At 43.8% G+C, this 24,869-nt stretch overlaps 1 protein-coding gene across 2 annotated transcripts in view; it reads right to left on the reverse strand.

Moving 5' to 3' along the window:
* The window catches only part of TMTC1 (transmembrane O-mannosyltransferase targeting cadherins 1), a 147,647-nt gene that overhangs the window by 40,566 nt on the left and 82,212 nt on the right, over positions 1-24,869 (reverse strand). For both annotated transcript variants that reach the window (XM_068661808.1, XM_068661816.1), the window contains exons 9-10: positions 24,588-24,709; positions 7,347-7,511 (exon numbers count right to left, since the gene is read on the reverse strand). In XM_068661808.1, the coding sequence (XP_068517909.1) occupies positions 7,347-7,511; positions 24,588-24,709 (287 nt within the window). The remainder of the gene's footprint in view (positions 1-7,346; positions 7,512-24,587; positions 24,710-24,869) is intronic.

Consider the following 24,869-nt stretch of genomic DNA (forward strand, 5'->3'; position numbering starts at 1 on the left):
AAAAGGAGAAGAGCAAGCATATGCTTATTTACTTAATTGAGAGCACAGTAAACAAGGTACACCTTGCACAGCCGGAGGAAATGCTCTTTCAAGGTTATAGATAGAAAGAAATCACAGGAGCACGTACACCATGGAAATATTCCCCCTGCAAGAACCCAGAGAAGTCAGAACTCTGTTTAACAGGGGAATCCTTTCCAGCACATAAATAGGAACTCTCTGAGGTAATGGGAAATAAAGATGGATTAATCTGTTCGCGTAAAAGCAGAAATAGCACTGCTCCTCGCTCACAAGCAGATTCCTGCCAGCTGCTGTCTTTTTCCTTCCCATCAGGTCGGAGCCTCCTGCCGCAAGTAGGAAGCGCAGGGATTAGGACATCCCCAAACCTTTTTGCTCTGCCTTGTGTGTCTCTGCCATTTAACTGTGATGGGCAATGAAGTTAACCACAAAAAGATGAGGTCGCACACAGCCTCTACGATGACAAGAATGTACCCACAGATGCCCAAAACCCCTTTGTGAGGGATTTCACTTTAAAATGGCGCTGGAGACTCAGTCTTAGTGGCAAATACGCCGTCTTTTTGGTTATCTGCAGCCAGTGGTATCAAGCGTCGCTAATGCCTACTTGTGAGAGCTTCCAAAGCTTCGCCCACGGCTGCCTTGCAGAGTTCAGTACAACACAGCCACGGTCTGCCTGCAGAAATCAAAAATACACCTTGCAGTTGGCTTCCTAATCATCAGGTACTTCCAAATTACTTACTGGGAGCACTACAGGAATAAGACATTTTGTGACTAATCGCTGAATTAAATCAGTTAATTGATGCTATTCTTAAGAGAATGATTTTCTATATTAGTTTTCACAAAGATATACTGCACTAGCAGCAAGTAATGTGTGACTGCTATGGCTGTGTTAATTTCCATTGGCCTTGGGAGCTATTAACTACACACTTACAACCTCTGGGCATTACTGGAATATTAATTCTTATACAGAAAGGTTCACGTTACATCAGTGACAGCGTTCGAGGCAGAGGCGCAGACAGGGACTCAGAACTGTTACCATCTCAGAGCTGTGTGCCATGAGTTGTTAGCTCTGACAGAGCCCCTGCTGCACCAGAGCACAGCGAGTTAATGGTGAGAAGTATATTACATATGCACAAGCACTGCAGTCCTAACGAGATCCTCTTCTAACGGGAAGATGCATATGTTTAAATATTTTAATTCTGGGCTGTTTCCCTTTAAATAGAATTTATTATTAATCCTGCCGGTCCCATCTATTAAAACGTCACTAATAAAGCTCTTTCATCTGCCTGCTTCTGCTGGGGGTGGGGGTGACATAGGAAAGTCAGAAACGGGTTTGGGCTCGAGGTTTTACGATGCTCTCTTCTGCACCACACCACTCACACTCCCTGACCTATTTATTCTCCTTGCATGGGTGAGAAGGGGGGTGTTTGGGTTTGCAAATACACACAGCACTGACTGAGGCTAACCGCTTGGCATCCCTGAACTGTCAGCGGCAGTAGCAAACACGGCGCTGGACGTGGAGTGGATTTTTTTGGAGAGTTTAGGCAAACACTTCTGCTAATTGATTGTCAACCAGCTGAGAACACTGTTTGCTCATTGACGGAGGAAACAATAATGTCCATAAAGAAAGCCAAGAGGGAAAGGGTGGAGTATAAATAACAAAGCAGAATACAATGGCTTTCCATTTCTGCTTTCCGCAAGCCTCCAGCCTCTCACAATTTCAATCTATTTTTCCAGCTCGGTTTTCCAAATGCTCCTATTTCCCTCCTCCCTAGCCCAGCACAAACGTGCCCTTCTGAAAACCCATGGCACCACTCTCCAGACAGCCCGAAAGAAGTCCACTGAGATCCAACGTCACTTCTCAGGAGGACTTCCTTCCCTCCTGACTTCTACGACAGCAGTAAGTGATATAAATGGAAAATAAACAGCGGGCAAACTGCTTTACGTAACACTTCCTCCCCATGGAAAGGAGAAAGCCTGTTAGTCCTAACGCAGAGCAACCACATACCATTGGCATTTCTAACCCCAAATGCTGTCCTCACCCAAATCCCACTTGAGCTGGAGAAAGTCTCCTGTGATCCTCTCTATGGTTTTCCTCAGTGCCTGTCCTGCTCTGCAAAGTGGCTCTGTGCAGGGCAGTGAGTTCATTGATTTGCTGATTTCCACATGAAGAGTGCTCCCTCCACAAGGAAATTTGGCCTCTCCTGCACCAGCAGGAGCCCTGGGAGACCGATGGGATCTCCTCTGCTTCAGGAGTCATTATCACCAATAAAAAGTCTCTCCAGCAAGCTGTTCTCTGGATGACAAAGACAACTGCCTTCCCTGGCCTCCTACCCTTGCATTGATTTTCACGGATGCCAGCGTTGGACTCTTCAAACAGCTCCACAGAAGATGCACAAAATGCGATGGGAGTTGCCCTTCTCAGCTGAGCTGGCTTTCAGAATTAAGGAAAGCACACAGCAGGAAATGTCGCCTTTGGAGTTGTTTGTCTGTTTGTTGTTGTTTTTTTCCTGTTTCTTTTTGGTTTTGGCTGTTTGTTTCTTATTATTTGTTTGTTGGTTTTTGTTTTTGTTTTCACATTACTGAAGGCAGCAGACCTGTCTTGGGGAAGGAGAACTGCTGACTAAGAGCCACTTTTCTACAACTCCTTTGCTGGCTACAACTGCACTTCCAGACGTTGTCACAAATGCGGGCTGTGCACGCAAACGCTTTCCAGGAGCAATAGGAAACGTGGCAGCTTCACGAGCCCTGAAAAGGTCGGTACAGCGGATGCAGAGGTTAGCCTGCAGCCCTCACCTCCCTTGCCCTGACTTGAGGCATTCATGCTGACTGCAGTTGGAGCCTGACCTCCTGGCTGGTGCATTCACTCCACAGGGCAATTCCCTAAATATTTAACAAACAAGTTCTCCTTGCCCACCTGCTAATTCAGTCAGACAAACTGCTTGGGGCTTCTCGATATCTTCTCGAATAATTTGCCTCAAATGGCTGTATCTATACATTTGGCCACTTTTTATACTTGTGGCTCAGTTGCTTCTCATTTAGTCCTTACACACGTGCTTGTGCATAGATGTGTAGATGCATCATTTCCTCACCCTCTCCCATACCTGAGGGAGCCAAGACCCCGAGGGATTTCTGCATTTAGCAAACTTGGACCCCACACTGGAGACAGAGAGTTGTGGCAGCCCACTGGCTGAGAGGTGATTGTGCTGACACTGGCAGCATCATGGCAAAGCACGGTAAGCCTTGAGAATGAGACAAGAAGGGGTTCAAAGCACAAAACTGGTAACATGTTGAATATATCTACATCTCCCAGGGACAAAAAAAAAGTGTAGAAAAAGCAGGTGTAACAGAACCGAGGAAACTGAAACAGATCGACACTGAACAAACACATTTAAGTAAATGGAAGAATTGAAAGTAGAAGTGAAGAGGAAAAACTAGGGGGGAAAAATCAGTAATTAATGAAAGCAGTAAGTGAAAGAAGAAGAATGGAAAACTAAAAATGTGAATAAGGATCCTCTCAGCACATACTTCTTAAACACACACAGAGAAACGACCAAGCAGGTTGATTTATGTCTCCTTTCCCCCATCTATAGATTTGCTGTTTCCTTATTATTTTCTCTCATACTGCTTCATTGTTCCTTATCTCCTCTTCCTTCTCTGTTATTTCTAATTTATTGCTGTTGCACATACCTCCATCCACTTCTCCCTCCTTTCCTGCTCTCCACCTCATCCTACATACAGCCTCCTCCTGCCCCAAAGACAAGATCTCCCACTCTTGGGATGAAATTATCTTCTTGCTTTACTGTTCTTCTTTTGTATTTCCTTCCCATCCTACCATATTATAGCCTCTCAATAGATGTATAACACATATCAGGCCAGCATGGTTAAATAACATAATAAAGAAGGCTACAAGAAATGAGGAAAAAAAAAGAAGTGGAAGTAAGACTAGAATAAATTTAAGAAAAAAAATGCTAAAAACATCAAAGCTAATAATGAGATACATCAGATAAAGGAAACCTGCCAAAGATCCCCTGAGGCCAATATACAATGGAGGTCTAAAAGTAATGGTTGAAGACAAAAAGGCCACAGCAGAAAAGCTCACCACAGGAGAAGTGAACTTCCTCACAGGGGCAAGTCCAAAGCACTGTCTCAAACTAAAGCGGCACTAAAAGAAGCTTTCAAACAAATCAACCCCAAGAACACTTACAAATCCATAGGGCCTGCCAGTATTCATCCAAAGGAAATCAAATGTGAAGCTGCAATTAGCTGCAGTGTGCAACCTATCATTTAAATGAGCCTCAGCACTGGAGAAGTGGGGGGTGATGAACGTGATGTTATCTGCCTCCAGCCAAAGGATATGGGGAGCGACAGACCACCAAGTCTGATTTCCACTCCAGTTAATTTGGGATAAATTGTAATACAACTAGACCTAGCACACTTCTGGAGAGCACTAATCCATCAGGGAAGAATTAACCTTGCATTTTGCAGAAAGAAGTTAGAGGGATGGATCTGTTGTTCTTTGATGGGCTCAAAAGGGACGTGGTACTAAAGCCATTGAAAGCTTTTGTGAAAATCTAAATATAGCCTAGTCGGTTGCAAACACATATCCCAGAGCTGCACACCTAAATGTTCAAAAAGGCTTTTGATAAAGTCCCTCACCAAAGACTTGCAATTTCTTAAAGGCTTCATGGAATAAGAGGAAAGGTCCTCTTGTGAATGAATCAATGCCTCCTTGAAAGACAGCACGTAAAGAGTGAACAGTTTTCATAATTGGAGAAGACTACAACCAGGGTTTCCAGGAGACGTGCACTGCCACTTGAGCTGCTTCATGTGTTCACAAAGGATCTGGAAAAGGGAGCAAACAGGGAGGCAACACATTTGCTGATGACAACGACATGAATCACACTGCAGGAACTAAAGGGAACTACAAAATCTTGCAGAAGGATCTCACAGCACTGAAGGCTGGAAAAAAAAGGTGGCAGATGCAATGCACTTCTGGTACAGGCACAAGTTCAGACTGATGTCTGTAGATGAGACATTTCCACTCACAACAGGTATCTTGGAGTTCACGTGGGCAGTGCTGTGAAAATATCAGCCAGTGCTTAGGAGTGGTCAGAAAAGGAAAGTGGAAGATTAGGAATTAATAGGAAAGGGGTAGAGAGCAACAACCAGAAAACAGCCCTATGCTACTGTGCTGCAGATGTCTCCTGCAAGGTGTACGTGGTTCTGGTCTCCTTCTCAAAAGGACAGGTTAGTTTAAAAGCATCCAGCAAAAAGTGACAAGATGGATCAGAAGTCACTGATTTGGAAGCAGAGCAGCTTCCACATATGGAGAATTCAAAACCAGCAGACTCCAGCACAAAAGAGAGGCAGCCCTGTGTGAGGCTGTAGGGGAGAGGCTGGGCTGTAAAGGCATGAAAGGCGCAGGAAAAGTGCCAAGCTGCTGGGTTACTCCCTGCTCACTCGAAACACCAGGACTAGGTGATGCCAAACAAGGTGATCAGAATGTTCACAGCACAGAGAAGTCCTCTTGCACTCACTGTGTAATTTAAGGATGGAGCCCGGTGCACAGGATGCTATGGAAGCCAAAACTATAAATAGATTTGAAAAAGCAGTCAAAGACATTAATGGAAGAAAAGTCTATCGGTGGCTGTTACATGCAAAAAAAGCATCTGACTCCTGACTCAGGAAGTCTATAACTGGAGATTACTGCAAGCTGGGAAAGGACTGAAGGAAGCATCGCTGCTGCTGCTCCTGTTCTCACACTGCTTTTCCAGGCTTCTGCAGCTAGCTGCTCTCAGAGGCAGGACACGGCACCGGGTGACCCAGCAGGAGCACACCTACGTTTTTGCCTTCTCCTCAAAAGTCCGGGGCAGATCTCCCTGCTAGAACTGTCCCCAAAATATCTGAGCTGAAGAGCAAGCTGGCTCAACCCCAGCCACCAAATCCCCAGCTCAGGGCAAGGTGCAAGCTCTGGCTCAGTACTGCACTGAGGCAGCGGCACAGTCTCTGAATTTGATCTGTCTTGCAGAAGGCCACCTTGCTTTGAATGGAGGCAGGATGGACACAAGCCTATTTGCATCCAGTCAGGCAGACAAAACCTTTGCTTTCTCTTCTGTGACAGACCCCTGGACACACCGTACCATCCCCAGTGCGAGATGCCTCCTCTCCTCCTCCAGCTTGACTTCATCTCTCTTAAACCCAGGTGACCACAACTGCGTGCTACGTGACACCAGACGGTGCCTGAAACACAACGCATGGAATTGCCACCTGCCCACCCCCCTTTCTACAAGAGAGCGATCCAATTTGGAAAGCTGTCTGCCTTTCCTGCAAGCGGCCACCGCTCACGTGGCGGACTGGAACCAAGGCCTAATGGCTTGGACTGGGACCACGTTCAGCACGGAGCTGCGAGAGCCCAGAGCAGTCACCATGGCTTCGAGTGTTTGAACAGCAAACAGCGCTTCGGGGAGAGGGGCAATGAATCACGCTGGAGTGAAGAAAACCCTGCTCCAGCTTTTATTTTTTGTTTAATTCCCACTAACAGAGCTCCAACCGCTTCAACAGTGTGTCCTGAAGACTGAAGAGCACACATAAAAAGTAATTTCATACTCCTCAGCACCGAGTAAATTAAACTTTGCTCTGGCCAATAAGTTAGAAAATAAAGCTAAGCAACCGGGGTGCAAATCACCTGTGTTTCTACAATTACCTCACAATTAGACAACTGCTGAAAGCAGCTGGAGGCAAATGCAATACATTTCCTAGCAAAACACAAAATGAAACAGTCTGTTTCGATGCAAAAAATATATATAAATGAGGTTGTAAAGAGAGCTGTTTGGCAAAGAGTAATCAAATAAAATGAAACATGGTACATTAAGCTTGGCACTTTGTTGCATTTCATTTTTGTCGTTAAGAACATTGCTAAGGAAAATTCGATATATTCAATAGTGTTACTACGGTGTTTTGTAGGGTTGCAGCAAAATTCTGCTACGTCTTTAAAAAGAAAGCGTTACATTATTGGTAAATCTACAGAACTGAAGTTATTTAAAAACAGAGTGTCTTAAAAGTGCTGTTGCTAGAACCAAAGTTTGTGCGTACACATCTAAAGTGCTGACACCAGTTTCTGCACAGTTGCCAGAAAACAGAAAGTAGATGATGGTGTTCTTCTCCTTTTTTTTTTCCAATATATAAAAATCAAAATATTAATCACACCAATGCATTAATAGCAGGACCAGTCCCTGAGCTAAAGCAAACTATTTACTCCACGCAACAAACATGCACGACTTATTTGAAACAATACAAAAATGCAAGTATTTTCACATGGCTGCTCATACCTGAAAAGGGACTCTCTTGAGAGCCAGATTTCATTCTGTTTCACGGTCTTCCAAGAGAATAGCAGCAGCAGTAAAGCGAAGAGGGTCAAAACAGTAATTCTCCACTTATTTAACCATGTAGACAGCTTCTTTAGACCATGGACAAAAAGGATGCAGTACCCCATACTGGAAAAAAGAAAAAAAGAAGAAATGGAAAAGGTATTCCGGTACTCTGGTTTGGACACAAGACCATTCAGTATTGCATTTATTACATGATTGAAGTTCGGGTTGTGTTGTTTTTTTTTTTTTGACTAATTATGTTTTCCAGGATAACAAAGTCAAATTCAGCAGCGTTTTTCCTCAAGTCACTACACAATTTCCCAATTAATCTAAATGACAGCCCCAGATGCCAGAAGTGTAGCAGTGTACACAATACCACGCGGCATAATGGTAGCTTACCCCACTCTGCGGAAGGCAGCTGCTTTTCCGAGCAGAGAGCTAGGGAAGCCTAATGTAATAACAGTCACACTGAGTGCTACCAACGCGGTTTGCCAGTGAAAAGCATTACAGCACAATGAATTCTCTGAACAACCCCACTGGTGGTTGCTATTAACGCTGGTCTGCAAATAGTGAAACCAAGGAAGGGGAGCGAGGGTTTTGCCCAAAGCTGCGGCAGGAGGGGCTGTCAGGGGCCACCCCAACAGGTAGGAGCCCACGCTGGGGTCTTGCATGTGGCTCGCTGCTCCCCCTCCCCATGCCAGGACTTTATGGGAACTGATCTGGGGTCGTTCATACTTTGTGGTCCCCCCCAAGCTGCATGTGGTCCCAGTCTGGTAAAGGACAAGGGAGGACGCTGCTGGGTGACCCCGCTGCCTCTGCAAGGGCTGGGCTGTCCCACACAGGTAATGACACCAGCCATGCCCATCGTGTCCGTGTGCTCCAAAAGGCTTGCTGATGGCAAATAATGAGGGCAGGGATTCACCTGACAGCAGCATAACCGCAGTTCAGCTCTCGGCTGATACCGCCGTGACCATAAATTCACGCACTGCACTCGGGCAGTGAATTACTGCACCTCAACCTCGTACTGCAGCTGTGCAATTTTTTAATTTATTAAAATCCTGGAAAAAAATGGTATTAACAACAATGAGGGGAGCAGTAGCCAACGATGAAGTTTTTCATTTGATACGTGTGATTACTACAAGATAACCTGAGCAGAAACTGGTTATATCCAGTAATACTGTAGTATAACTTTAGACCCATAATTATTTATTACTCAACTGAAATAGTTTATTCTTCCAGCGAACCCCAATGAATTGGAAGTGGAGTGGCTTTCGGTTGCTTTTACTTCGTATACTGCTTAGCATTTTTTACAAACTTCCATTTCTATTGCCTGACAGATTTCATTAGCTTATCTGCAAGTATTTAATGCAAAGTACCACATATTGGACTACAGCTTGATATACCCTCGCCAGATAAAGATTTAGCTTCAGGCTGAAAAGCTATCTTTGTCCCAGCAGCCCCCTCTGAAGAAAAGAGGGAGCAGAAGGATTTGGAAAAATACTTAGGGATGATGGATTCACTGGGTCAGAAGAGCAGCCTTCCCAGGCTCTGCCACTCCTTGAATCCCAGCTGAATCCCACACCTGGGCCCAGGGAGGCTGGCAGCAGAGCTCGCACCCGCTCTAACCGGAGCTCTGCACGCTTTTTGTGGACTGTACATAGAGGCCTGAGCAGCTTCCAGGTGGGACTGCTACAAGGGTAGAAAAACTAAGAGCACAGTCCCCCAGTCAGAGGTAACATCGCAAGCAAGCAGGTGACGTGGCAAAAGTCTATCTGGAAATCAGAAAAGGAAAAATGTCTCGTCTTCAAGCTGTGAACGTGCTTCCCTGCACAGTTTCTCTGCCTCCACGAAGAGCCAGGAACGATGTTCCACACAGCTAAAATGCTAAATGCAGAGGGACGATAATCCTTGCTCTTACTGAGCACACTTTCACACGCTGATCAGTTTGTACAGCCTCTGTTGTATGAGCTGATCAGCACCAGGCAGTGGTGCCATCCCTGGCAAGGCACAAGTGTCCTATAGGACCCTGGGTGAAGTACAGACATCAGGGACAAATCTACAAACCATCCATTCTAGTGCTCAATCAAACTTTTTCATCAGTTTACAGTTTCCCCATTTTTCAGAAGCGGTTATCGATCCTTATTTTCACGTAGCTATGCTTGCATTTTGCTGCAACCCATTTCTTATGGCACTTGCAGTGTTTTTTTTCCATGAATTCTTCTGCACACATATGTTTATTGCACCTACATTAATTGCAAGCAGACATTTAGAGCTACAAACTGAGATGCTGGTGCCAAACAACCCAGCCTTTATAGCTGTTGAACCCTACTTTAAAACCTCTGAAAAGCTAATCTCGGTAATAAGCCCTCCCTTTCCAATAAGAAATGCCTCAAAAACCTGCAGACTGTTTTCACTCTGTTATTTAGCCTTTCAGCAATTTAATCCTTCCCTTGGAATTAATTATCTGACATAAACATTATTTAATTGCTTTAGCACAAAGCTGTTTTCAAAGGACATTCCCTACACCTTCACATATTGAAGAACAGGCCTTTTCAAACAGAATGGTGAATGCGTCCAGAAAACAAAATATGCAAACGTCAGTGTCTTGGTATTTATATCAAACCCTGCCCCAGCTGCTGGGAGTTTCAGCCTCAGCAGCACAGCCAGAGGAAAGGTGCTGCTTCCAGGGGCTGTTTTCTAACATCTGTGACATTTCCACAGTAGTTGCACATTGATGCTGGATCCTACAGGGAAATAAGGCTCCATCTCAGACTGCATTTACCCTCTGAGCTGCACAGACAGTGCTGTAGTGCAGGTACACAGCGGTGCCCAGCTCCTAAATGGCACTTTGCAAGGGAGACCCTCTGCAATGTTCCTCATTTTACAAAGCAAGGGCCCGAAACATGTGGCAATGAAGCAGTTTGCTCTGCTGACAGACAGGAAGGAAGCTGGAAAAGGATGAGAGAGTGTGAAGTAGGTAAATACCTTTATTTTCGGAATCTGCTAAGTTTTATTAAAACTTCAGACCATTCCCTGTCTCAGATCATCAAGGAAAGGCTGGGGAGGATGTGGCTGCATTGCCCGGTCAGGCAGGGGCCCTTCAGAGCAGATGTCAGGTAGAGCTGCATCTCCTCATGGCTTTTTCTCTGACGTGGCCATTTCAGCCCCATCCTCTGGCTGAGGGTGGATGTCACCTTCCTGACTTCAGGTCTCTCGCAGACTCTGAAGTTACAGAAAGCACTCACACATCCTTTGCTGCCAGGGAAGCATGTGCATTTCCAAGTTCTGTGCCACAAACTGTTTGCGAAACAACACCTGTATGCAACTTGCCCAAATCGATTAACCTTAGTACTTTTTGCACTTCTCTTTACTTTTCTTCCCTGACACCAAAAATTACGGTGAAACTGGGGCAAATCCAGACCACTGCCCCAAATCCACTGATCTGGGCTGAACAAAACACAAAGGTGTCCACATCAATGTACTACACATCCCTCAAAGGAACCATAATTATATTACTACTGTTTCATTTCCCCACTTATTACTATTACTCTACAACCCACTTGTTTCACACCAGACTAAACAATCCCAGTACAGCAATGAGCTTCTGCACACAGCCCAGGATCACTCATCCTCCGAGTTTTAAGCAAGTTGGTAGCGGTCCAGGCAGAGGTGTGGTGGTAGGAAGAGCACATACAGGTGAGACTGCTCTTACCTGATTGAAGTAACTTGCCAAGTGACTCTAAGACAATTCCTATGTGGTTAACTCTGCCATGACCCTGCCAACACCTACAAACATATCCATTGCTTCAAATACATTAGCTTTTCTCCTCAGAGTGCTAGGGGACTCAACTCCATACCAAAAATTATGCTAGCTCTCCAGGAAATCAGATTTTACTCACATGCATTTAAGAATAAAAATAAAAAATAAAAAGTCTCAAAAGCACCTTTCATCAGAGACCCATTTACCACCTAAAAAAAGTATTGCAATACTACATTCTAGACATCTTCACGGCTATCTGCATATGCAGCAGTAGAATTTGTTTGAGGTGAGGATTTTTTGTTAACTGTAGTATTTCCTAGGGAGCTAAGGGAGCCATTTCTCTTTGAAAAGTTTTTGTTCTGGCATTGTCATCCCCTGTCATACCAGCACCTTTCTAATCTAATACGTAGTCAAAACAAAGCAGTGGAAAACAAGCAAAATCCCCAACCCGTTATTATTTTTAAGTATATTTTCCACTGGATTATTGTTAAACTGCTTATGTTTTTTTGTTCTTCCGTAGAATAGGGAACAACTTGCTACAGCAGCTGTCCCCCACTGTGCAAAGTCTGTGACAGATCAGCCCTGGGGTCAGATTCAAGGCAGGACCCGAGGAACAGGTAACACAGGAAGCTTTAGCACAGGCTCACAATGAGAATACTTATTACAGAAGAACCTGTGGCTTCAGAAATTCAATGATGCTGCAGGAGAGCTCCCACAAGAGGTTCCTGCTTGGCACACAAACCCCCGGGTTTCATAATTCCTCAGGTTTTGGACTCTTACTGTACAGAAGCGGTACCTTGGTAAGGCCCTGAATTACAATGAGGGCAGAGCTGCACTTGGTAGGCAAACTCTGCGCACCACTTACAAGTGTTTCTGGCAGATGGCACACAGGGAGCTGTGCAATGGCAGGTTTTTGTCCATAATTTCTGCAGCTTGTTAATATTGTTCCACCTGCAAGGAAGTGAGAGGAGGCACAAACAGATGGGAATGAGGTGGCACGCAGACCCCATCTCCCACGGTGCGCTACACATAATGCCCAATTAAAACAAGCCAAAACAGCAGATAATTAATATTTGCAAACACTTCTTCAGCAATTAGATCACAAATTCAACCTTTTCTTGGGCCATTATGGCTCCTTTCCCCAGCCGAAGCTGTTACTGCTGACGCTTACGCTGTTGTTCCTCTCTCCCGATTTGGACGTGGCACCTCATTTTTCATTAAGAAGTCAAGAGCGGCTTCGCTGCACTTGGCTGTTGGCGACGGTGTCTCACCGGAGACACGCTGTGGTTAGCGCTGCAGCCCAGGCTTGCTGGCGTGCTCTGCTGCAGCAATCTGCCCGCGCTGGAAACCATCTTACCTCCTCCTCTGGGAAGCGCGGGGAGCCCTCCTGCTGCAAAACGCTCCCGAAAGCCGAGGCGTGTTTTAGTCACACATTTGACTGTATTTTCCGAACTGTGAGCTCGCACAGCACAGTTTTGCACTCCAGCGAGGAGCGCGTGGGCAGCGCAGGCTGAGCTGCAGGAAGGAGGCACGGTGAGGGATGCGATGCCAGCGCTCGGCTGCCTCCTGGGAGCCAGGGCAGCGGCACTAACCTCCTCTGGCCAACCAAGGCATACCCAGGTGGGAGAAAGACATGGAAAAGATACCTTCCTCTCATTTTTAACGCCTATTTTGAGGATGTCAGATCTCGTGGGGTCGTTGTTTGCTTTTTTTAAAAAACTGATTTAATCTCAGTCACGTGCACGCAAGCTTGGAGTAAACGCACTGATCTGAGAGCAGTTACTCCAGAACTCAGCTCAGATAAGAATCCAGATGCATGCATATATAGCAGAGCAGCTAGGAAAAGGGCTGCCTGAAAGCTGCCTGTCAAAGCACGGAAGAAATACTGCTCCATTCAGGGGCTGTTAATGCAACGAAAGGGATTATCTCAAAACTATACTGAGACCAGAAAATGCACTTGGCTTTGACATTTCACCCCGGAGGCTCTTTCTGGGCTGCAAACCTCCTTCTTGATTTCCAGCACTTATTTCAGATTACTCCCTTTTCCTCCATAAAAACTAACCCTCACGTTCAAGCTGCTCAGAAGCAAGTTTAACCCTTGCATGCATCGCTTAATTTAAGCACATACATGTACTTTGCTGTTCCTGCCCCTTCAGGATTGCAGAGCACAGCTCAGAGAAAGATGCTGGCTGCTGTCAGATCCAAACGCTGAAAGCAAACATTTGAATATCTTGGTTTTAAACTCCCCCACAAGCTTTCTAGCCCCAGCCCCAAACACAAGTTCCCAGGCCCAACATGCTTTCCTCGCTCCCAGCCAAAACTGCTCCAGCCCTGTAGCCTGAGCTGAGGAAACACGCTGAGAGGAAGAGCCAAAGTCATTTGAAATGCAGCTTGCAGGCCGGGCTGTTGCTGCAGGGGAAAAAGCTTGAAAGGCAGTTCATCCCTGTTAAACTAAATGACTGTGCTCACACTTCTCTAATGGGGAATAATTGATGGCAAAAAGCACCCTTGGCATGACGTTTGGGCTGTTCCTGCCTCATGCAGTCAGATGCGGCAGGGAGCGCTGGCAAAAACAAGCAGAGAGTTGCTCTTTCTGCCCCAAAACAGTGCTTGCAGCCACAGAGCTCCAGCGTGAGCAGCACTGGTTGGACAGCAAAGATGCTGCTTAATGAAAAATGTCAAGTTTTCCAAGGCTGGAGCTGTTTAGGGCCAGAATAAAATTTAGACTTAAAAAAAATGTTTTTGTCTGCAAGAACAGTGCGTGTTAGCTTGCACCTGGTTCACCCAAAATAGCTGCAAAATCAAAAAGGGGGGGGGGGGGGGGGGGCACTCCTTGCGACCTGCATCACCCGAACTCATATCTCTGTGCCAGGTCAGGCTGAAAGCTGGGGATGCAGCAAATGAGTCCACTTGTAGGGCTTCAAGTCTGGAGTCCCCCAAATTCTCCAGCTACCACAGCCCATGTGCTGACCAGGAATGGCCACACTGCTGGGGCAAGCATATTCTAGCATTTTGGAGAAGTTAACTTGGTACTCGCACCAAGCTTACTGCTCAGTCAAAATTTTCTCTTGCAGCTGGTACAAGGCTAGCTTGAATTCAGTGACCTATCTATAGGCTGGCTAATTTGATAGAATACAAACATGAGCCTGGATCAGGTCTGGATCAAACAGCTCTTCACTCACTGACCTGGCAAGAGTGTAGGTCCAGTGCTAACAATCCTGGAAAAATGCTGGCACGTAGCAGTAGGGCTATGATCTCCCAGCTCTCAGACAAGTACCTCTGCTGCCCTGAAAGAAGCAATTCTGGGCCACATCCATCCAAGTGTCCATTCCTGTCACTCATCCTTTTACCTGTCAAGTCCACCTTGGGTAGTCAAGTGTGCATTGGCAAAAAGTTTTACATTAACCAAAATGTCCTACTTTCCGTGGGAGAATATTGTGTCAAAACTTTCTCAGCCAGTCAGGACTGAGGAGGAAAAACCTCTTGCAACTGATAACAGTAGCTAGTTAACCCCGTTTTAAGTGAAAGAGATAAAATAAGTACTTTGAGGAAAGGGCAAGATGACCCAGGCCTTGGAGATGTCTAATGGATGATTAACTGAGGAACTGCTAATTAGGAAGAACATTATGTTGACATTCTTGAGGGAAACATCCTGGCTATGCCCTTGAATACATCACCAATCAACATAATATGAATAGTTGGCTGAAACACAAAGATGAGGAGTATTCTAATGTGAACTGTCTGTGAACTGTCCTCATCATAACAGTAAAAATCACACCCCTAACCCGGGAGACCCTGGCCCAACAGGGGATCCTTCCTCCCCGAGGATGCGCAGAATGATCCTGGTATGTCAGCAGGGTGGTGATTAGATAACCAGTGGGAGCCTAGGGCAGCATACAAACATGTAAATGTATTGATAAGGGATTATATAAAGAGTGGCTTGGAAAGCCATAATGGGTGCCAGTTTGGTGGGAAACTACTTGGTACCCACAAAACTGTTCTGCTTTGGGAAGCAGAAGGACCTGCAGTATTGCCATTTTTTGTAAAGGTACCATTTTTTGTCTTCTGACTTGATAAATTGGAAAGAATCAGCCAGTTCCTACTGAGAAAATCCTGAGAAGGTATACAGAATATTTCAAATGATTGTGCTTAAACACAATCCTGACTGGAAAGATATGCAGGTTTTGTTAAATGCCCTCCTTCTCCAGAAGAGTGACTGCTGGTGGTGGAGAAAGCTAACAAGGAAAATAGGAGGATTAATGCAAGGGAAAGGCCGGAGCTGTAATGCCAGAACAAGAACCTCCCTGGGATCTGAATACAGATGGAGGTAAAATGCTTGTAAAACAGTATCAGCAGGTAATTTTGTATGGAATTAAACACAGAATAAGAAAGCCTAGGAACATTTCTAAATTATACCAAGTAACTCAGGGTCCTCCTAATGAGGAAACATCAGTATTTTATGAAAGATGATGTGAAGTAGCTAGGAAACAGGCAGATTTAAATCCTGATGCTAAGGCAAAGTAACATTTAATATGCTGTTTATAGTGCAATCAACCCCTGATATCTTGAAGTAGTTGCAGAGAGTAGATGGAGTTTCATGAATGCCTATTTCTCAATTAACTGAGAAAGCTTATAAGGTATGGAATAATCGAGATTAAGTAGAAAGGGAGAGAAGACAAAAAGAGAAACAAGAAAGAAAAAATGCAAACAAGTGTGCTTGCAACAGCTGTGGTTCAAGCCCAAATGTTGTCATGTGGTAAGGGATTTCAAAAAGAAGGAAGAGGCAGGATGGTGGGAAATCGAGGCATAGGAAGAGGGCGAGGGAGATATATAACATTTCTCCCTCATCCATCTGACTCGCTGGGATTAAATCAGCGTGTATATTGTCAGGAGGAGGGGCATTGGGAGAACTGAACTAACCCAGAGAGCCAAAATTAACAAGTGTTCCCAAAGAGGGCTTATTAATGATTGGCATGGAAGAATCAGATTGAAGGGGACTGGGGGCAGAACTATCTGGTACCCCAGCAGAGCCCCCATTTCCAGTAAAGTTGGGGAATTAAATTGTAAATTTTGAACTGTAATTTTTTTAGTAGATACAGGAGGCACTTACTCAGCAGTAAAGCTGCAAAGGACCACTGAGTAAATTCTCCGTGCCAGTGATTGGGGCCATGGGAAAGTAAGAGGTTAAATCCTTTTTGCAACCAATTACATGTGAAATTGAGCAATGAGTTTTGACTCGCGAATCTTTATACTTGTCGGAATGTCCCTTGCTTCTGTTAGGACAAGACATATTAAATAAACTGCGTGCTGAGATAAATTTTGAGAAAGGAAAAAATCCAAGTACATATTGCTGAAAATAATGCCTGGCAGGCACAAGTATATTTGTTACAGGGAAACTGAAAAATCACCTACCAACTCCAATCAAGGATGCAGTAGTACCATTTGTGTGGGCAACCAGGAAACCTGGGAGAGCAAAGTCAGTGGGATCAGAAAAAGCAGAACTCAAGCCAAGAGCAAAACTGGTAAGGAAAAACAATACAAATAAAACTAGATTAAAAATAATAACAATAAAAAAAAATGGAGCACTGACGGAGGCGGTTACATGGTGCACAGAGAGAGAAAAAAAGGATATGCAGTGGTGACATTAACCGAAGAAAGTAGGAATATTTCCATATAATACCTCTGCACAAAAAAGTGAATTAATAGCACTCACAAGAGCTCTGGAGTTGGCCAAAGAGGAATGAGTGAATACCCAAACAGGTTCACACTATGCTTTTGGAGTGACACATGCACTTGCTATGTGGAAGGAGACTGCACTGTTGTCTCACAAGGCATCCTGGTTAAATATGGGAATGAGATTTTGAAACTACTTGAGGGTGTACAGAAGCCCAGAGAAGTAGCAGCGATACGCTGCAAAGTGCATTGAAGTGGCAGTTCAGACACCGTAAGAGGAAATCGAAAAGCAGACGAGGCAGCTAAGCAAGCAGCTTCAGTTAGCACTATAAATCTTTTATTACCTACCAGAAAGACATCGATAATGACACCAGAAAATACAAAAAAGGAAATTAAACTGACCGAATTATTAAAGTGTTAAAGATTCAAATGGATGGTGGGTTACTGCTCATGGACAAGTATTGTTACGAGACAATTGATGACACAAGTTCATTGGAAAATACATGGGAGCTGACGCTGTAGTAGAAAACGTCACAAAGTGTGCCATTGGAGCAAAAATGTTCCTAATTCTTGAGAGCATAACTCAAAAAAATGAACTCTGACTTAAAAATAATCCTAAAATACAAATAAAACCTCCTCCTGGAGACGTGAAGAAGGGAATTACTCCTGGTGAGTACTGGCAAATTGATTTTTATGAGTTACTGGGTGCAATCAATATAGATACTTATTTGTGTGTGGGGACACTTTTTTTTTGTTTGTTTTGCCTGAGGCTTTCCTGTGTTAGTAAAGTGCCTACCTATAGAAATAATCCCAAGATTTGGAGTAACTGAAGGGATGTCATCAGGTAGGGGGCCTCCCCCTGTGGCAATACTCATTAAAGAAATAGCTAGGATATTGAACATAAAATGGGATTTACATAACCCATGGAGGCCACAACGTAGTGGCAAGGCAGAAAGGATGAATTAAACATTGGAAGGACAAATACGAAAATTGTGCCAGGTAACCCAGTTGAAGTGGATGGAGGTTTTACCAATAGTATTACTTGGGGTCCAGGATAACTCCCAGAGCTCAAGAAAATAAAATGTAAACCCATTTGAAATACTGCATGGGAAACCTTATACTGTAAATTTAACTGGAAAACCTGATCAGATGCATATGACTAGGAATCAAGAACCTACAGATTGTCTTTTGTCCCTTTTTTTTTTTTTTCCCCAGTTCTTGGATGCTAAAGGTTTTAAAAGACACCAGTGCCACCACCTCTGCTGAAAAAACACACAAGCCTCACAGCTCAGAACTATCACTGTGATAAAGTAACAGGGAGCGTGTTTATCTTACGACTGAGTCTGCTGAATAAAATGTCAAAATTTCAGCAGAATTAAGAGGCCTTTTCCTGGATTAAGGTCTGCAAATCATAATAGAAAGACACGGAACCATAAACATGCAGAATATATCTAATTTGGAAACATGTAATCTTATGAGTTAGTATTAGATTTTGGTTTTGGCTCTAAATTAAAATCTGTAGGCCTATATTAAAGATATTTAGACACAACCAGTTAAGTTATCAAAATGATTGACCTCCATGAGCAACGTGGTCCTCTATGCAGAACATGATGTAATTAGAGAAAATCCAGGAACTCTTATTTTCCTTATTAGAGAGAAAATACGAACTAGAAATGAATGATTTAGGTAACCTTTGAATGGCTATTTAACATTTGGACACATTTCCCTTTCCTCCTTTCCAATGTAAGTCATGTGATAAACAAATTCACTTCATTAGAGTGCTCGAGTCCAAGATTTCACTTCCAACAGATTCCTGTCTGAAATATTTCCAGGTAATAAAGAACCTTTTCATGCTTTTGATTACTGTCTGCATTACAGAAAGAAAACAGTTTATAAATGAAAATTCCTATATAATTCCATAGGTTTTCCACAGACGCTTCCCTAAAATCTTATATTCTTTACTTGGGGTCTATATGCCTCAGTTTTAATTAAAATACTGTAACAGCTTCAAGAATTCTGTAGCAGGGATATAATTTTCCATTTAGTTCCATCTCTAGGCTCCAAAAACCTCACATAAGAAACTATTTTCTATTAAATGTCATAACACATCTTCTGAAGGGGACCGTATTCCATTGTAAGAATTCCTCTTTTAATCAACATGACTAAATAGATTATTTCCACAAGATGGCATTAACTTAATTTATTGCTATTTCTCAGAAGCAATACCCTTACATACCTGTATTATCTTCAAAAGAAGAATAAATGTGTTTGAAGGTTTTTCTTTAACCTAATACATTACGATAAAACCAAAAATCTTTCCAGAAGAGCCATTAATGCTTATGCTCAACACAAATCTTGCATTTTCCTGAATCAATTGTACATGGCCAAAACAAAGCGTGCTTCTCAAAAGCATGTTTTAAATTTAGTTAAAATAAGGCAAGACTGCAGTCTAGACCAAACGCGCCATGAGCTAATCTTTTTCAGCTTTGCAGAATCACTTGGGCTTTCATTCCTACATCTTTATTGCCTTTCGCCAAAATATCTGGCACTAGCATCTCAGCACTTCTTGCCTGCATTAACAGAGGATGGCTGCTTTGATTTCCCCTTGAAGTGTTTAATAGGGGTGGGCAAGCCTTCAAAAGCGAGGGGCTTAGCTTTGGATACGCATCAGAAAGGTAGACGCTTACAGGGTTTAGCCTTCCTACAAGCAGTTAATCCCCGTAGCCCCCTTCCGAAGGACAGAGCGGAGTTGTTATCCCTGGTTAACAGAGGGGGAAGCAGAAGTGGGGTCGCCTGCCTCAGCTGAGGTCCCGTTGTGCTGGCAGAGGGCTCAACACAGCACCAACTCCAGCTGCCATCTATTTCATGGGCTGCTGCTATCTTCCAAAACCCCCAGCAGGCACACTCTACAACCATGGTAAAGAGGGCTGGGGCTGGGGTCTGGTCTGCTGAAGCCACATAAAGTGCTCTTCGTGCCCCGCCAGCACCCCCATGTCCACAGTGCATTACAGGGAATATAACCCAGCTCCTGCCTCCTGCACTGTGGCAGCTCCAAGGTCCTCACAGGAACAGCAGCAACAGTGAGACATTACAATCATGGGGTTTTAAGTACATGGAGCAGGTGTGACGTGGACTCCAGATCCCAAAGGAATTGTGGATTCTGCTCTAAAGCATCAAACAGCTTAATTATGTTGGTGAATTGAGATCAGGGAGCAAATAAACTGGCTGTGTGGAGTCAGTGGGGTTTCTGCTGCTGACTTTGTTTTGGGTCAGGACTTGGCTCCAATTGAAAATAGAAGCTTCTGTAAATTAGGTTATCGCTTACTGGATCTGATCTGAACAGCAGAGGAATGCTGAACAGGAAAACAGGAATTTGGCTCTCCAGGCTTGGGGAACTTGCAGCTTCCAATAAGTTTATAGAAAGCGCTGGCAATGGAAACTGAAAAGGCATCACCACCACCATGTTACATAGCTGGTCCTGAAGAAAATGAAGATGATGTAGAGAGTGTGACATGCTCCAAAAAAGAGAAGCATCATCCTCAAGTAGCTGCCTTGTAAGCAATGAGGACTTCTGCTCAGGGATATTCAGGTCCATGAAAACTGCAAAGCATCCCATTTCCCATCAGGTTCTTTTTTTTTTCTTTTTCCTAATTACAGAAGATAATAATATACAGAATTACACTAATTGGAACGAATGCATTAGCGCACAGAATCAAAAACATGCTCTACACAAAGGCAAAATTCCATATAGTCCCTGCATTGCTATCAAGATAGGAAAGGGAAAGGGGATGGGAATATAAAAAGGGAAAGCTTTCAGGTGATACGCTAAGTTCCTGAAAAATATAGGCGCACTTTTTTTCTGGTTGCTGGCTTTCCTGCAGATTATTAGACAGACACTGAACCAAATGCCACACTGTATTAATAGAGCAGTGGTCTCATCTTCTACTATTATTAGGGTTTGCAACATCAACTTTTAACAAACTGAGGAGCTGGTAAAAAAAAAAAAAATGACAGTAAGCTGTAACTCTCTCAGTTGGGAAAGAGTAACAGTGACACTCTGCAACCCACTCCTTGCAATAAGCGAGGCAAGTGAGCTGCCAGAAAAGTCATGTGGGTACTGCTGGGTTGCCTATTGCTTTCATCTGGGTGGCTCTCCAAGTCAGAAATTTGGTTGATTTGTTGGTTGATATGAGCTTGTCAAAACCAGCTTCAGACATCTAGCTACAACACAGCAGCCCAGCCCGGGCCACTGCTAGCAGAGCAGCGTAAAAGATGAGCAGAATAGAAATTGCTCCCCTAGGACAGGTCTGATCCTATGAGGCAGAGAGCAACCCCGGCTCTGCTACTAAGTCAGTAGGGCTGGCAGCTCCTGGATGGATGGCCCCAGAGGCTGCAGTGCCCCTCGCGTTTCTCCATGTGAAACGGCAGGAGCTAGTGCTCCGGGGTTCAAGTTCAGTGAGACAAATGGCTCACGGCTCAGAATAACTGGATGCACAAAGTTGTTCCTGATTTTAAAACCATTAGGTTGTATGTGGCCACTGCAGATATGCCGCATGCATAATTGCATCTATACTTTAAAGAGAGGAAAACCTGCTGTGCTTTGAGTCTTTCACTGATCCAGCTATTTATTTTGATGTTTTCTTGAAAACTGTGGCCTTTGGAGCTGGATCCTGCCCACCTCTCCCAAGGTACACACTTCACATCTTTAGCCCTCTTGAAAACAAGCTTTCTTACCCTTTAAGATAAGAAAACAACAACCAAAAACACAGTTTGAAGTTTAAAGACAATAAATTGATCTCCTATGAAATTTTTCAGGCTTAAGCAATATTACTTTTTTAAGTTCTGATTTAAACAACTAAGCACTTGTAACCCTCAAATGAAAACTAAATACAAGCAATATTTCCTCCAAATACTGCTGTTTTGCTGAAGCCAATTACAGAAAACATTCAGCCAGGTTGACTTATCTTATATCCCTCTCCCCTGAGGCATGGCTGCAGACAGAAGGGGAATTGTTCAAAATAACCCATCAGCCTCCAGAAGGCAAGGCCCAGCTGTATAATTAGCCATTGAGCAAAAGGCTTGTTCCTTGTTCCTTTCCATTTACAACATCTTTTACATAAATCTTTGGGTCCTTACTCGATTTTTATTGAAAACAAAACGCTTGACATTTTGCTCAGGTAACTACCGAGCAACACTGAATTAGGACTTCAGGCTGTGACATATATACGCAAGCGTGTACAACCTTAATAGCCACAACTACTAATAAAAGGCTGCTACTTGAAACAGAGGTAGAAAAGCACCTTCTACTATAAGCCCAGAAACACAGGTCACCAGGTTCTTGCCATCTGACTCCGTACTTCTGTCTAAATGAAGCTGAATGACCACCTCCGAGCTGTAAACTGAACTATATAGAAGAAATGGCAAGGCATAGGAAAAGCACTTTTCAAGACATAGCATAAGAAAACTGCCAAAGGCTGTTCTAAATAAAGAACACGACTCCTTACGAGAGCCATCACTATTAAACTGCCACGTTCCCGAGGAAGGGAATAAAACATCATCATTTTATTTCTGCCATAGTCAGGAATGCTCACAGAAGCCCTCCTCACTGCTCATGTTGTTTTGAACCCAGAGGATTCAAAGAGAGCTCATTTCTTAGTAACTGAGCCAAGAAAGCAGCTCTCAAGATCCTTTGGCTGGAAGGTGCCCCTTCAGCACCGTTTGTGGTACCTGCCCTCTCCTGTTAGCTGTGGGGTTTTTGCCTGCCAGCCTGGGCAAAGAGCAAAAAACACACATTGCAAAGCAGGGCATGAGTGATCTGAGCAAAGCAGGAGACCCAAGGACTCCAACACAGGTTAAGTCTAGAGAAATTATTTTATCCCCCCCACCTCTGTTTTCCTGCCTGAAAAAAAAGGGGGGGCAACTATCAATTACCTATTTTGTAGGTCATATATTTGCAATGCCAATAGGGAGATGAAAAGCATTATACAAACTATATGCGCACATGTTAACGCTGATTAATTTTCTCTGTGCAAACATCTCCCTTTTTCTTCTTCATTGCCCCTCCTCTCATTATATCAGCAGTCTCATCTGGAGGAGGACAAGGAACTGCTGACAGCTGAAGTATTTTCCGCAGTTGTTCTTTTGAGATTCAGAAATGCAACCACTCAACACAGCCTTGTGTTCAGCTGACTGTTCCTTAATAGCTTTGCGCTTTCATGTGTCTCCTCATTTTCTGTTACATGAATTTAAAGCAATCTGATTTTCAAGTTAATTTGAAATGATGCAAGATCCATTAGCTGAGGGTATCATTTGCAAAATAACTCAGAGGGACAACTTTCACTCTATATTTCCAGGTATACTCCCACCAGACAAAAGCAGGGCTACTGATGTGAATAAAAGCAGTAGGATTTGACCCAAAAAATCAAGTCAGGATACAGCAGAGAACAGAGACATAGCCTATGGAAAAGGCTTGTAGTAAATGCAACAACCCCAGTTTTACACCAACAAGCAGTCCTTTTGTGATAATACTTACACAAATGATTGTCAGAATAGGCAAAGGCTTTGCAAAAGAAAACCTATAAGTGCATTTTTCTAGGATTTTTGGAATTACACGAACTACAGTGTAAAGAGTAGAATAAAATTATTGTTTTAGTTATCACAAAGCAATCTGAAGTGAAACTTGGGGCTATACTTTGTTGACAGCTCCACAAGGACAGCTCCCATTAGAGGTAACAGGAGCTGACCCTCTGCACCTGCAGGTAGAATTGGGCCTACTGACTGGTGACATTCAAGAACGACTGTTTATGCTCATGGCTGGAAAAAGCTTCAAGGGCACAGGCAGCCCAGAGAGGCTGTGTAGTCCCTATCCTTGAAAATACTCAAAAACTGTCCGGACAAAGTCATGAGCAACCCGCTCTAGGAGGCCCTGCTTGAGCAAGGGGTTGGACCAGACGACCTCCAGAGGTCCCTTCCAACCTCAGCTGTTCTTTGATTCTGCAAAATGGGCACCTGCCTGGTGCGTTTTGGATAAACGTCCTCTAACTGCCGCTGTAGCCACCGGTCTGGATACTGTGGAGGTGTCAAAGTAATGCCTCAAAGCTGTCCTTGAGTAAAACAAATGGGAAGACTAAATCAACACTTGTTAAGAGGCTGGAAACTGGAGGAAACCCTGGGGCAGATACTGAGGGATGGAGGAGGGGCTGGATTTTCCTCATCCTCTTCCACAACTGCAAATCCTCCACTCATAGATGTGTCTGCATACAGGCAGAAGGTCAGGTACATATTCCACAACTCAAGTCAGCAGCCTTTTAAGACGGCAATACTGTCGTCTCTGTTTTCACCAACCACCTAACGTAGAGGGGAAGCTGAGCAATACCACAATAAAAAAGACAGGTTAACTCTTCAGACGCTGTCCTTAAGGTAGAGACATTGACAATTGATAACGCGAGTTGATAATGCTTTCAGAAAGACTGGTGGGGAACAATCCTCAAGAAACAACACCTCATCACTGTATTCAGCTGTTTCAAACCCATCAAAATCTGTGTTGAAAAAAAAAATAAATGAATTTGGCTAGCTTTACTCTGGACAAGCAAGCTGCTGTCAAATGAATATAAAATCCCTCACACTGTCATGCCAAACCTCAAAGGCAGAGAGCATACTGACTACCAAAATAATGTTTGAAGTATTGCAAAAGGGAAGAAATAATCTTGTCTGCTTTTAGAAAATGGGATGGTGGTCTCATTAGAAAGGAATTCAATTGCAATAGTTACCTCGGCATGTAAAGGACTCGCTCTGCCACCACAAATCCCACCCTGAAGAAGAGGTTGCTGGCTGGGATGAATGGGAAAACCAGGAACAACAAGCCAACCAAAACTTCTTTATGTTCCAGTTTCTGCAATAACACAAAATTAAACAAATATCAACTAAAAAAAAAAAATCCAATTTCATTCACCACTAAATTTCCCCTTTCCTTCTGAGATTCTTATTCACAAAAAGAAGCAACTCAGGTTAATGTTTGGTATGTTTTGCATTTAAAGAAATTATTTCAGGAT

The sequence above is a fragment of the Anas acuta genome, chromosome 1 (assembly GCF_963932015.1).
Source record: "Anas acuta chromosome 1, bAnaAcu1.1, whole genome shotgun sequence".
Lineage (NCBI taxonomy): Eukaryota > Metazoa > Chordata > Aves > Anseriformes > Anatidae > Anas > Anas acuta.